This window comes from Falco punctatus (genome assembly GCF_963210335.1).
Source record: "Falco punctatus genome assembly, chromosome: 2".
Taxonomy (NCBI): Eukaryota; Metazoa; Chordata; class Aves; order Falconiformes; family Falconidae; genus Falco; species Falco punctatus.
This window is the reverse complement of record NC_137581.1, coordinates 83,741,212-83,753,938: the sequence shown is the minus strand read 5'-3', so window position 1 is coordinate 83,753,938 and position 12,727 is coordinate 83,741,212. Positions and strand designations below refer to the sequence as shown.

At 40.4% G+C, this 12,727-nt stretch overlaps 1 protein-coding gene across 2 annotated transcripts in view; it reads right to left on the bottom strand.

Moving 5' to 3' along the window:
• Nucleotides 1–760: 760 nt before the first annotated feature.
• Nucleotides 761–12,727, bottom strand: part of SRPX (sushi repeat containing protein X-linked) — a 48,028-nt gene continuing 36,061 nt past the window's right edge. For both annotated transcript variants that reach the window (XM_080374354.1, XM_080374355.1), the window contains 6 exons: nucleotides 8,472–8,598; nucleotides 6,348–6,469; nucleotides 5,494–5,673; nucleotides 4,907–5,040; nucleotides 3,525–3,646; nucleotides 761–1,309 (listed from right to left, as the gene is read on the bottom strand). In XM_080374354.1, the coding sequence (XP_080230480.1) occupies nucleotides 1,129–1,309; nucleotides 3,525–3,646; nucleotides 4,907–5,040; nucleotides 5,494–5,673; nucleotides 6,348–6,469; nucleotides 8,472–8,598 (866 nt within the window). In that variant the 3' untranslated portion in view covers nucleotides 761–1,128. The remainder of the gene's footprint in view (nucleotides 1,310–3,524; nucleotides 3,647–4,906; nucleotides 5,041–5,493; nucleotides 5,674–6,347; nucleotides 6,470–8,471; nucleotides 8,599–12,727) is intronic.

Below are 12,727 nucleotides of genomic sequence, written 5' to 3'. Positions count from 1 at the left end.
TGATTTTTAGGCACATCAACTTACACATCATACATATCCTGTAAACAGGTATCCAAAGCTGTAAGTCACAATTTTCACTCCTTTGATGCTTATATTCTTCATGCAGGATGTATATTCTTCGCAGTGGATTGGCAAGTTTGTGGGCTCTAATAAAACAATAGAAAACTCCTTCCTTTTTTGATTGCCTCCTATCCTTTTTTATTAAGCAGGGAATATTTTTGTTAATTTGTAAGAAAGCAATAACCTGCAAACAAATATTTTCACAGATCTGGAAATGACAAATGCTTGATGAAATTTCTCTGGGGTTAATGCTTCTCTGCCACGAAATGAACAGCCTGGCTGTCTCCAAGATCAAGAGGGAACAGAATTCTGCTACCCCAAGCCTGTTGACTAAAGCAGAAGCCTATCAGGTAAGAGTGTATTTTTCTATGAAGCATTGCCATATGGGCCTTTAGAAATTACTGCCCAACTTCTACACTGCTCACTGTTCATCTATGGTATTCCTTCTGGCAGTGACTTCCATACTCCTGCCATCAGCTATTCTCTCCTTGCTGCTGCTGAAAACAGGTACTTGCATTTCCTTTGATGTATGCTTTGGGTCCGTGATCAACCATATTATTAGTGGAAATGAAAGACACCACTGGGTTGCTTGTACGCTTTGAGGCCAATGTCTCTGTTATAACGGTTTGCAGAGAGGCATTTTGATTCAACTTTTGAATTAATCTATCAACTTAACCCCATGAGGAACTTTAGACAACTATCTGTTTGCAAAACAATATTTTATTAATAAAAAGACTTATAAACAGTAAGAAAGAAACCCCAATTTTACACTGAATGAAAAATCCAAAATAAACTCCCAGAAGCGTGCCTCAGTTTTTCACTCTCTGTACAAGAAACTCCATTGGGTAGTAATCCTACATACACATTTATCTAAAGATGGCTGAAAGTACAAAAAAGCATCATGCATACTTCTCTGCAGAGTAGCTACACAGCTGGACAGACTTAACAGTACACATAAAAAATCTGTACATCAGTGATTAAAAAAGCCATGCTTTGTGTAGCACCAAGGGGAGAATCACATGGAATAAAAAACAATTCACTGAGAACTGCAAGCTCTGCAATCATGAATTAGGGACATGACTGACCAATTTCTGCTTGCAGTTTCATCTCTTCTTTTCTCAAGGGAAAATTGTCAATAAGTGCAAAGAGCTCAGCTGGTGTTGCTGGGAAAGGATAGCGTTCCTTGTCCATTCCATGCTTGTCCATCACCACAATGTTGAAATTGTAATGGGGGATCCTCAGCAGCAGCCTGCAAAATAAGGAACGCGTTTTATCTGCCTGTGCACTTCCAACTAATAATTGGCAGAACCAGCCTGCTGGGCCTAAGCAGCGGAGGCTATACAGGGTCCGCTCTGTTGCAGCTGTAAGAACAAGAGAGCACAGGTGCCAGCACGTGCTGCAGGCCGCACCTCTGCATTAAGAAAGGGTCAAGTTAACTGCACTCAGCTCTGTTTTCTTCTTAGACCTCTGACTGTTAGTATAGCATACGCCATTACTTATGGTTATCATAAGAGAAAAAAACACACATAAGACCTAAAGGCCTGGAGAAAACCATTGTGATGAAGCTAGAGTTACAAGCAGACTATTCCCTTTCTTGGCTGCCACATGGTATAAAACAACAATGAGAAAAAGCAGAATGAATTTATTGGAGTCAAGTTTTCATCTTCCTAATAATAACCATCTACCTGGTGGTAACTCCAGTTTAAGAGAACAAAAGCCACTGCTAATCATAGTGGAGTCCTTTCCTTCCAAGTGGTGAACTCCCCTGGAGGTGCAACAGTAGTAACAAGTGGTGCTCTCTTCATCTTTTCATTGAAGGAGTGATGAACTAGAAGATCCTTAGACATGCCATCAGTCAACATCATTGGTGTGGGGAAACTAAATTCAGGCAGCCGTAACAGACAGGCATCAGAACAGGAAAGCTGCCATGAAGAACAGGGTCCAGGGGGGTGGGGATGTTGGTAACATGTGAAGCGTCAAAATAGACTTTCCTCAAGCCTTTAACCAAGTTTGAATGCTCTAGGCATTATCTTGTTGCAATTAGGAAGCCTGGTGATTAAATTCAAACTAAAATAAAGTTTGAAGCTAAGCTACAGTGAAACTACATTCCTCTTGTGCCTCACCTAAGAAAAATGCTTACTTTCTACAAATCCAAATGCTAACCTTCTGAGATTTCCAAGTTTTAATGAGTGTACCTGTGCTCATTAATTTACTGAATGCCAATTCCGGACAGCATTTTTATTCAAGATGTTTAAGGGTGCATTTCATTTTGATTTAAGTGCCTTCCAGAACTGGAATGCTATAATTCACATACTGTAGGAACAACAGAGAAAAAAAATCAAATAGAAAACTTAGAGTGCAGGGCAGGGCAAAAGGGGTTACCAGAGCTTATTATTTTCTACAGAGTCACAAGAAAACTATTTTAACTTCAGTAAAAGTACTTTTATTCAAAAAAAAAGTAAAAGACAAGCTTTTTGTGCTCTCTTTCTCCTTTTACAGAGAACCAATGTTTTTATTTTTTGTAATCCAAAAAAGCCTCTCTGACTTGTCAGCCTTTTTTATTGTCTCAAATTAAAATTCACTCAATTTCCTCAGGCATAACACAGAAGATGTTGCCTAAAATGCTCCTGGACTTTTTTCCTGAATAACTACTACTTTCCCTGCCAATGAGGCTTTCACTTTTGGCTCTTGTAGTCCTCTTGTCCCTAGAAAATACTGGCACTTGAAGTTTGCCTTTCAAGTGCAAACCAACCTCCTGTCAGTCTACAACCAAGTCAGAACAGTTTAGGCACCTCAGTAAAACTGCTGAATGTTGTAGTCAAGCTAGGGAGGCTGAGATAATTTCCCCTTTGAAATACTGCCCGTATCATTTCTACATGTGGGACTTCAAAGAGCAACCATTGCTTCCCTTTCTGGCCTGGCCACAACCACCAGCAGCACTGCAGAGATGAGCTGCCACTGCCATCTGGGGCTGCACCGGTGGCTGCTCCAAGGCTGTCCTTGCTAAGTGATTGCAGCCTGTCATGACTGCATTAGACCAATTCCAGCACAAACGCGGACATACTTGAAGTGTTTTCAGTGGTAGCATCCAAAAAATACAGACCTATAATGTGATCAAAGTGATAGCCAGGGAGTTCACATGAATCCAGAAATTCACTCAGTTTGAGCAGAGGGACAAGGAAGACATGGCACTTGAAAGAATGATGTATACTTCAGCTTGTTTAACATTTAAATGGGTCACAGCCTTAATTTCATAAATAATAAATGCCCATAAATTTGCAGTACCTATTACATGGAGACAGCAAATTAATCCTAAAACTTCCTCATCAACATCTACCTTCCAGTGTCTAGCTATGTACATTAGAGTAGAATATGTATGTTTAGAGATTAAGATGCAGGGGATCAAAAGCTATACATCATGCATGCTAAGGTGCAAACACACCAGTAGTGAGAGCTTAGTTTACCTGAGTTGCAGGGCAAGTGATGGGGGCAGCAGCTTTACACCTATTCTTCCTATCTGTGCTGGGAAGACACCAACCAATTCAACTACGGTGACATGTCGGAGGTCTAAACCACACTGTGCTGGCTGGAGGGTTAAAAGAAGAAAGAGGTGTGTTAATCATCAGTGAGAGAACAGGGGGTTGTTTTGAGCGTGCAGCAAGTGCTCACAGAGTCCAATTTTATGTGAGATGGTTTAAGCTAAAACAGGAGCATACTTTGAAAAGTCTCTAATTCTCTCTGCAAAGAGCTAGAGCTTCATGACTCCAGGGGATATTAAATGACAGATTATTAACTACCCTGAGAAAAACAACACACAGAGACCACCCTAGGAGAAATAAACTTGTCTTTGTAATGACATGAAATGATGCCAGGGCATTAAACACTGTGCCAGTAGTCTAATTAATTTAGCAATCAAAACAAGGTCTGTGAAATGGAAGTTGACTGCAGAAAGTTTTCTTTCATGACAACTTGTCTGACCACTGTCAAGCAGTGGGAAATGTACTACAGCCATTAAATTCAGCATTTTAAACTATTTCATTTTGATCAATATATTGAATTCTCTTGCCAAGTTAATCTAATAGGGAGAAAGAAAAAAAAATATTATTTTTTTAATACAACAGTCACTTAAGCCAGCAGTTTGCTACAGTTGTGAGAAAAGAAACAAGGCAGAAGCACTTACTGCTGTGAAAGAATACAGGACTGGCTCTTTTCCCTAAGGACGCAGATACATTTCTGAGATACATCCCTATGTCTAGCAAGAACCCAACAAGAGCATCCCATTTACAATACATAAGAAGGACAATTACCAGAAGTTTTCTTTTTTTTGGAACAAAATACAAAGATAGCTCCAGCACTCTGGATGATTTCTATGCTGAGGCTCTGGTCCTTTCTTTGCTGGTGCACTGGTTATTTCTGAAGCTATTCACATTTCCTTGCACTGTAGTTACCAAGTCTGTAAGCCTGCATGAACTGCAACCACTGAAGTGCTGGATGGTTTGGGGGGTTTTCAGCTTCATTAGGAGCTGCATTAGGGAATGATTATTGAGCACAAGTTAATATTAAATTAATATGGGGAGGATGGAAAAGGGCCAGAACTGCCTGGGATTCAGCAACTGGTCTGTCAGAGGCAGCACAGTCCAGAATGGAGCTGAATTAGAGACTGGGGAGACGTTTCAACTCAGACCCCTCTGGATTATTCCAGAACTGTTACTGCTTCAGCCAAGTTCTTCAGTGGCTGAAATATAACAGCTGAAGTTTGTGGACTTATATCAAACAGTGAAGTTTGTCCTCTTGTGTCCTTCTTTATAGATAAATAATAGTTGCACCCCCCCTTAAATGTGTTTACCTGCAGCATTCCCAACTGCATCCTGTAGAAAAAGTTGGCTGCAGTAGGTGTTGAAATAATTAGCAGTCTCCGCTTCTCATAAAACTGATCCAGAAGTGCAGCTGCAGTCCTCACATTCACATTAATATTCATGGCTAGAATTAAAGCAAAAGTTATAGAGCATACTGAAAACAGATCTATTTCTAAAAGCACAAACTGTTAAGACAGAAGAAGCATAAGAACAAGAAATAATAATAAAGAAGATATGGGTGAAATACTGGCCTCATTGAAGCCAACAGTTTTATCTTAAGCTGTTCTGACTTGCAAGATGGACTGACTCCAGAATGAGAAGTTTTGGAGAGAGCTCTGAGCTAAAACACCTATCAGTTGTGAGGTACCACCACCATCCTAGGAAAGAGCAGCCAAAGGTGGCAAAGGCTTCAGCTGTAAGCGCAAATTGGCAGAGGAGACAGAGATTAAGTTTCTTACCTCTAGGGCATTAAAATTTACAGTTGTATTCCACCCCACACCCCATTCCCAAATTCTCATTGCCACAAGAACCATTGCTCTGGCAGCCCTTCTGGTAAAGTGGTGAAATACTCACTTACGTGCACAGGTTGGCTCCACTCCTGACCACCCCAAATTGTACTGGCATACTCTAGCTGGGCTTCCTTGCAGCTCATAGCCACCAATGCAGGAGAACTCACACGTAGCACCATAGTTATTTCCATCACCTGAACACTTGATGTATCCATTATCTGGGGCATTTAATTTCACACAGCGCCTGACTTTTAAGCAAGAGGCCAAAAAAAAAAAATAAAGACAAGGCATGAATCATCCTGTTTATTACTAGGGTAGCATGACCAGCGGAATACCAGTATTGAAGACATTTTTCTGTTTGTTTTCTATATTATTAATATATTTTAAAATCCCAACCAAACAAAAAAACCTCCTCTTAACTCATATTTAAACTAAAATGATACAGATATATAGCTGTATGCTGGTGACAAAAGGTCATGGAGCACAAAAAAAAGCTGAAGCTGAAACCTACAGGTTTCAGCTCTGTGTATTCAACTCCAGACTTCAAGATCTGGACTTGTGAAAGGGCGGCTCTGCTTCACAGCTGTGAGTCACAGCTGAAAAAACCCCTTCGCATACTTGTTTCAGCAGCTCACAAGCTAAGGATCAGGTAGAAGCCAGCAGGAGGTAAAGGATGAGGAGCTGGAAGCAGGACAGATCAATACAGCTCTCCCCTGATGTGCAGAGCGCAGGCTGTCCATCCTTCTGCAAGCCTGGCCCGCAGGGTCATGAGCAAGATGGCGTTCTCCCTTTCAGCATCAACATACAGTTTGCATACACATACATATGGAGACAAATACAGAAACGAGGATATTTCTCAAATCACCTACTAAGCCAGATGGAAATCAGTGACTGTATTTATAGGGTAAAACATCATTCTTACCTCTGACTTTAACAAGAAATTTGCAAGTGCCTTTGTTTTCAGCTCTGTCGTACACAGTATATTGGATTTTGTGGTCGCCTTCTGGAAAATGTGACCCTGGTGGCAAACCTTTCAAAATAACACTAAAACAGGAGATAAAACAGGGCAGACATTTATAAAGTCACCAGTATTTTCCTCCTGGCAATGCTGTAAAAGCCTGAAGAGTGACATTTGTGGCATGCTAAGATTGTCTGGCTGCACTGCATGACTGAGGGCTGAGAGTAAGCAAAGGAAGAAGCTGGGAAGCAGCAGCCAGAGTATTTAAACTTGCTACCAACAGCCCACCCTTAGAGTTGTACAAAAGGGTCTCACCTTGCTGAGAGACAAGGGAGGCAGAGCAGGCAGGGCCCACTTGCTTCCATAAGACAACCAGTAGTGTAGCCAAGCATCACGCCATGCCCAAAGGAACTCGAGCTTCCCTTTCCTTACATATGGGAAAGAGACTGATCTTCCCACATTTTGTATTGTGAACAATCCACTGTCAGGGCTGCAGTGTAACCCAGAGCTGGCAGCGTAAAAAAAATTTCCTGCCTCTTACAGTGGGGATGTACCCTGGCTGGCTGGCTGTACTGCTCCTATGATTGTCACTTGCGGCTGTTCACGTGTACAGAAGTGGAATAGAAAGCAAGATTTATTGCCACAGCAGAAGGGTGTGGTGATTCACAGAAATGAAATCACAGAAGAAGAAGAAAACACCTGGAACTTGTTCCTATCATGCAAACGCGGCAGGAGAATACACACATGTTAAGCTTCTCCTCATTATTGAAGCAGTAAGGTTGAGCAGTGTTCCATGTAATGCAAAAGCTTATGTACTCAAGGCACTGCAGGACTCAGTGTATTTAAGGACAGCACTGCATGTTCTATAAAATATCACAGTTTAGCAAGATTTTATAAAATTAGAGATGTAATTTATGGAAAAGCTCCACAGATTCAACCTCTTGGGATGAGAACAGTTATCCATATGACAAAGTCTATGTGGGATATTCCTCATTTTTTTTTGTCTGCCAGATATCACTTCATCAAAAAAGACTATGGGATTTCTTTGTTCTGATGCTTTTCAGGTTTTGTCAGGCTTAATTTTTTTAATGCTGTTAACTGTCAAGGAACTATTACATCAGATATCAACAGCAATATATTTTTAATTGTGCAATGAATTATTTCTGATATTATTTAAGTTATAGCAATAAAAAGGCAGTGTCACTGTGTCTTTCAACAGCTTTTTTGTATTTGCATAAAACCGTAAACATCTTTAGGCTTACAACTCTTGAGATTTTAAGCTTAACCAGTCCACTAATATGCCGTTAGAAGATGTAATTTGCTTACTGAAAGCAGCAGATTTTCTTTACCCTTACCATTACAATACTCTAGCTAGATTGCTATAAATCCTGCACAATAAAGATGGGAAAATCAGAAACAGCGGTGACATCACAAGTACACCTTGCTTTTCTGGAAGACGTGACTGTGAAACCATAAAATTGACAAGGAAATTTTGAAGAGTTAAGTTTGAATCCAATGTTTAAAGCTACCAAATATTCAAACAAGAAGTATTGAAAGGTAACTGCAGAATGCTGGGACATCAGCAGCCAGTGCTACTTCAGGAAGAAGCCTAAAGATGATTGCAGACACTGTTTTGTGACACAATTCACCTTGATTTTTTTTAAGACAGTCAAAATTGCCTCTGCTGCTACCTCCAATGCACTATTCTCTTTTCATTGTTATGTATAAAAGGTAACTTTCTGTAAGAAAACTTGTTGACTATGAGACTCACAAAGCAGCTCTGGAAAATTTCACAGGTGCAGTCAAAATACTATTGTTTATTCCACCAGCTCTAAAATAACCATAACAATCTGCTATGCTTCCCGTAGAAGCCAGTTCTGGAATAGTTCACCCCCGTATTGTCAACTTTTCCTTTTTCAGTTAAACATGCAATTCTTCACAGGCCAGTGACATGTGACAGCTATAAATAAGCATCTTGGATGAATTAAGGGGAATGGGTACCTGGCCCTTCTCATCAGCTGAACTGCTAACCAAGAACCCCGGGAATAAAAAGGAGAAAAATGCAGACATCTACGGACTTGCACCTACTCTGTCAGAATCCCGTCAGCAGTGTCCCGTCCCTCTGGGGTGTCCCAGAACACTCTGGCTGTCAACTTATTGGGCTCCGCAGTTTTCTCCTTCACGCTCGGGCACTGGATTCTTGGAGGTTCAGTATCTGTTGAAATAAATGTCACAGAAATGGGCACCGGTGCATCTGTTACAGCTATGCATTTTCTTCACAGCTCTTGCCCTGTTGTCAGCCTAACCCAGGACCACCTTCAGCTGGCCTCTTCAACACTGGAGCCATCCCAGCCAAGGCATGTGGAGCCTGTGCTTCTCACCTTTTTGTAAGAAGAGTAAGAGATGACAATGATCAACGCCTTGCAATGTAAAAAGTTAATGAAAAGTATTTATTGTAAATTTCTTTACATAGTAGTCCCCAGTTAAAAAGCAATGTCAACAAATGGACATATATTTAACCCTAAGCTCTAAGGAGGGCTGCCCAAGATGTACCCCAGGAGCCTGGATGTTCTATTTATCTGCTCTTCCTTTCTTTGTTCACCTGTGTGGTAGATACTGTGATTAAGAACATTTTAAAAGTATACTGAACATAAATCTCTCTCTGCATGCTAACTTTGCACACTGGTTATTTTTCCTGCAATAATGGCAAAAAGAGAAACAACAGAAGACTGACACAATTGTCACTTTGCAGAGAATTGCTGCTGCATTTGATTTTTTTTGAATAATTCTTATAATAATGCCTTACAGGTAACACAAAACAAAAAGTAGACCAGTATATTTGGAAAGCTGGTTTAACTGCTACCAGAACACTGTGATTATTACTCAGGAGTAAAGGAACAGTAGGAATGATAAAAGACCCTGATGGATGATAAAGGTGATGCACAGCTACTTGTCTTCAGCCATGTTCATTGCCAATCCTGCCAGCATAACAAAAATGCGTGGGCCAACCAAATACAATCACAATCATTAACTGAAAAACCTACATTTAATAGCTTAGTCTCAGGTTTTTGACCATGTCTTGGGTTATGTCTAAAATGAGGACTAAATCCATGGAGTCACATACCAGCTTTAAAAATGAACAGAGACAGGACTGCTTTTTACCTGCAAATAGAAAGCAATCCCTAAAACACTGCTTAGATTTCAAGGATGGCAGGCCTTGTCTTTTCATTTGCAGGGTAGATATAAAGCACAATCTGGCTTGCTTTCAAAAATAATAAAAAAAAAAAAACCAATGAAAAACCATTTAGGTCTTTATAAAGCATCAAATATATGAAACGATTTCATAGACCCTCATATTCTACAAGTTTAACTAGGGCAAGTGCAGCCCCGCCCCTTCAAACTTTTAACAGGATTCCAAGAACTTTGGATCCTCGAAAACTAGCTTCTCTCTGTTTCTTCTGTAGAGCTTTCCTCCAACCCCTGCAGCTTTGTGAGGCATTTCCATAGGAAGAGCTCATGTCTTAATTTTGCACATGAAGGAGTCAGGGAGACACAGGCAAGTAAACATCGTACTGAAGTTGCTCAGAAAACATCATGAATACTGCAAATTACCTTCTACAAAAGCTATTTTTTGTGGGATTTTTTTTGGCAATTAAACAATGAAAATGTATCTCCTTCCTCCTATACTGTTGATTTCTTTGTAGATCCTACTGGAAGGTGAAGCTAGCAAGAGTGGGTTCCCACTACAGGGAGTGGTGCAATCACAAATGAACAACTGAATCTGCTAAACAGCTTTTGAAGCTTCCTGTACTTTACAGGAACACCCTTCACTACTTCTTTATGGATTCTTCAACTGTTTCATTTCGTAAATTCATTCACTCCTCCTTCCTTCATCTGCTACAGTATGCAAATGAGCAGGATTTTCAAGTACTCTGGCTGTAGGTAGCACTTTGTCTCCTTTCCTCACATCTCTTATTCACTCCATCATTTTTAGAGTACCTTCCCATTATGTGTGGAAACCTGCTCACACTGCAGTCAGTGAGAGCTCTGCCCTCCTCTACAAAACCACGTAGCTCTCAATAACCCCCCAGTGTAGCTGAATTAAGGTAAGAAATAACCCAGTCAATAACCCAGTCTCACCAAGGCTGCTTCTGGCTCTAGTTAGTTTACTGTGGCGACAGCTCACCGCTGTGCTATGGACAGTATACATTAAATAAATGATGCTGGAATAAAAGACAGAACAGCATTTAAGGACCCAGTGTTTTAAGCATTTAATTAAACGGAAAGCTAATTACACTATTTAGTACAGAGAAGACTGGTTGGCATGAACCAGCTTGGACTTCCACATCGTAAAGACAAACAATACAGTTACTGTGGGAACCAACTCACCAAGCACCCGGGGGTCAGGCAGCCTTTTTAGCTGGATTTAAAAACTCCTGGAAAAGATATTTTCTTTGGTCATTTCAGCTGCCTCTTAGCATTCAATAGGCACTAAATGAACCCTACCAGAATAACTCTGCTTTGAAACAGACCAAGAGAAAGCAGCTGTCTACCAAAGAGGCTCTTTAACTGCAGTGGCCACTGGGATGCCTTAAAACAAAGAATGCTCAGGTCTTTTCCTTATGTCCTTGTACAAAGTTGCAGCCAATCTACAGCACGTTAAGCTCCTTGGCCACAGCTTGCAGAAGGAAGACTGGTCTAAAACCAACCCAACCCGTTTAAATGCAAAGAAGGTGACCAGAGAACAGGCAAATGCATAAGTGACAAAACTGAAACAACCTGCAAAAAACCTTCAACAAAATGTATGATGTGAGCAAGATGCCCAACCTGCAGGTCAGAAAATTAAACTGGTTCCAAAACAAACCCCAACAGAGGAACTCACGACTGCTGGGGAGGTTTTATCAGAGAGAAAAGCCATCCTGGAAGCACCGGATTGTCAGACTCTCTTGCTTAATAAGTATTCCTAGCCAGAGTTGGAGCCAGGACACGATGCAAGGTTATCTGACCCCATACAGCTCATCTTATGCTTTTACTAGTGTCACTGCTGAAAAGCCAAGCGCATTTATTTAAGCTGTTTAGCTGGGTTATGTATTAAACAGGTGGATCTTGCCCGTGAGGTTAAAATCATAGGCAGAGAATTTGAGTTTTCAAAAAAAATGTGGTACCATTCAGCAACATTCTTGTAAGCTGTTGCTTTTCTTGGCTACTTGGCAGCAGCAACTGGTACTCTGGCGCCATATGGGGAAGCAGCACTACAGACATGGCATCTGGAGGTCAGCAGTGGAATACTGAATTTTAAAGCAGCCTTTTGAACTTTGTGGTGAAAACCATGAAGTTTTCAAATAGGTTTTAGATTTCTTTATTTATGTCTTAAACATACTTCTGGGGGTGGCCATATTAACAATGTCAACAAAATTTAAAGAGCTTGTTAACTGCCCTTCTCATAATTTGTTACGGTTTACATTTACTTGCTTGTGAATTTGGGACGACAAGAGGAAAGAAACAGAAGGATGGTACTGAATGCTCACTGCTTGCTTATTTAAGAGGCTGTATGGGTCAAGTAAATGGTCTGCTGCTACATTAATACACTGGTATTACCGATTTCTGATGACATTAAATGATGGCTGGAAGTTAATTCAAAACATTAGTCTGTGTCAAAAGCATAAAGAGATGCAGAGACTGGAAATCATAAAAAGGGGGAATGAAAAACATTGTCCTGCACTCCCCAATCCCCTCCACAAAGAATTGCTCTGTATTTCAAAATTCCATTATCAGGGCCTGTATAATTAATGACTCAGAGTGCAAAGCTTATTTCAGACATCCACAGTTGGAAGCTGTTAGTTAACTGCCTATCGGTACAGACTTAGGATGTGACAACACGATGACTTAGCACAGTGACAGCCGTTTACCACAACCTCTGTTATTAAATCAGCAGGAAAATTAAACCTTTATAGAAGAAAAGACAGTGACATTTTTCAATCTTCTAGAGGAAAATACTTATTTCAGTCTATGTTACAGTGCATTAAGGATATAATAGAAACATTATTCAAGTGAGTACTGGCATTTTTAGCTAACTGATAACCAAAAGCAGCTGTACATTGATCTTTTTTAATCAAAGTTATTTCGGCAACATGAAGGATATCTTTCCTCTTACAGCAGGGGGACAGGGAACAAGACGGTCTGCTTTGTTAGGATGGAATACTCACTGTAAGGGCTTCTGTAAGCAACTGCTAAAACATACCTAATTTTCTTTTTAAAAATATCTTTTTCTCCCCCCTTTTAATGAATACCTGTTTCAGCAATGACGTCAGCCTTATGCCGTTCTTTACATGGATCTTTGCTAC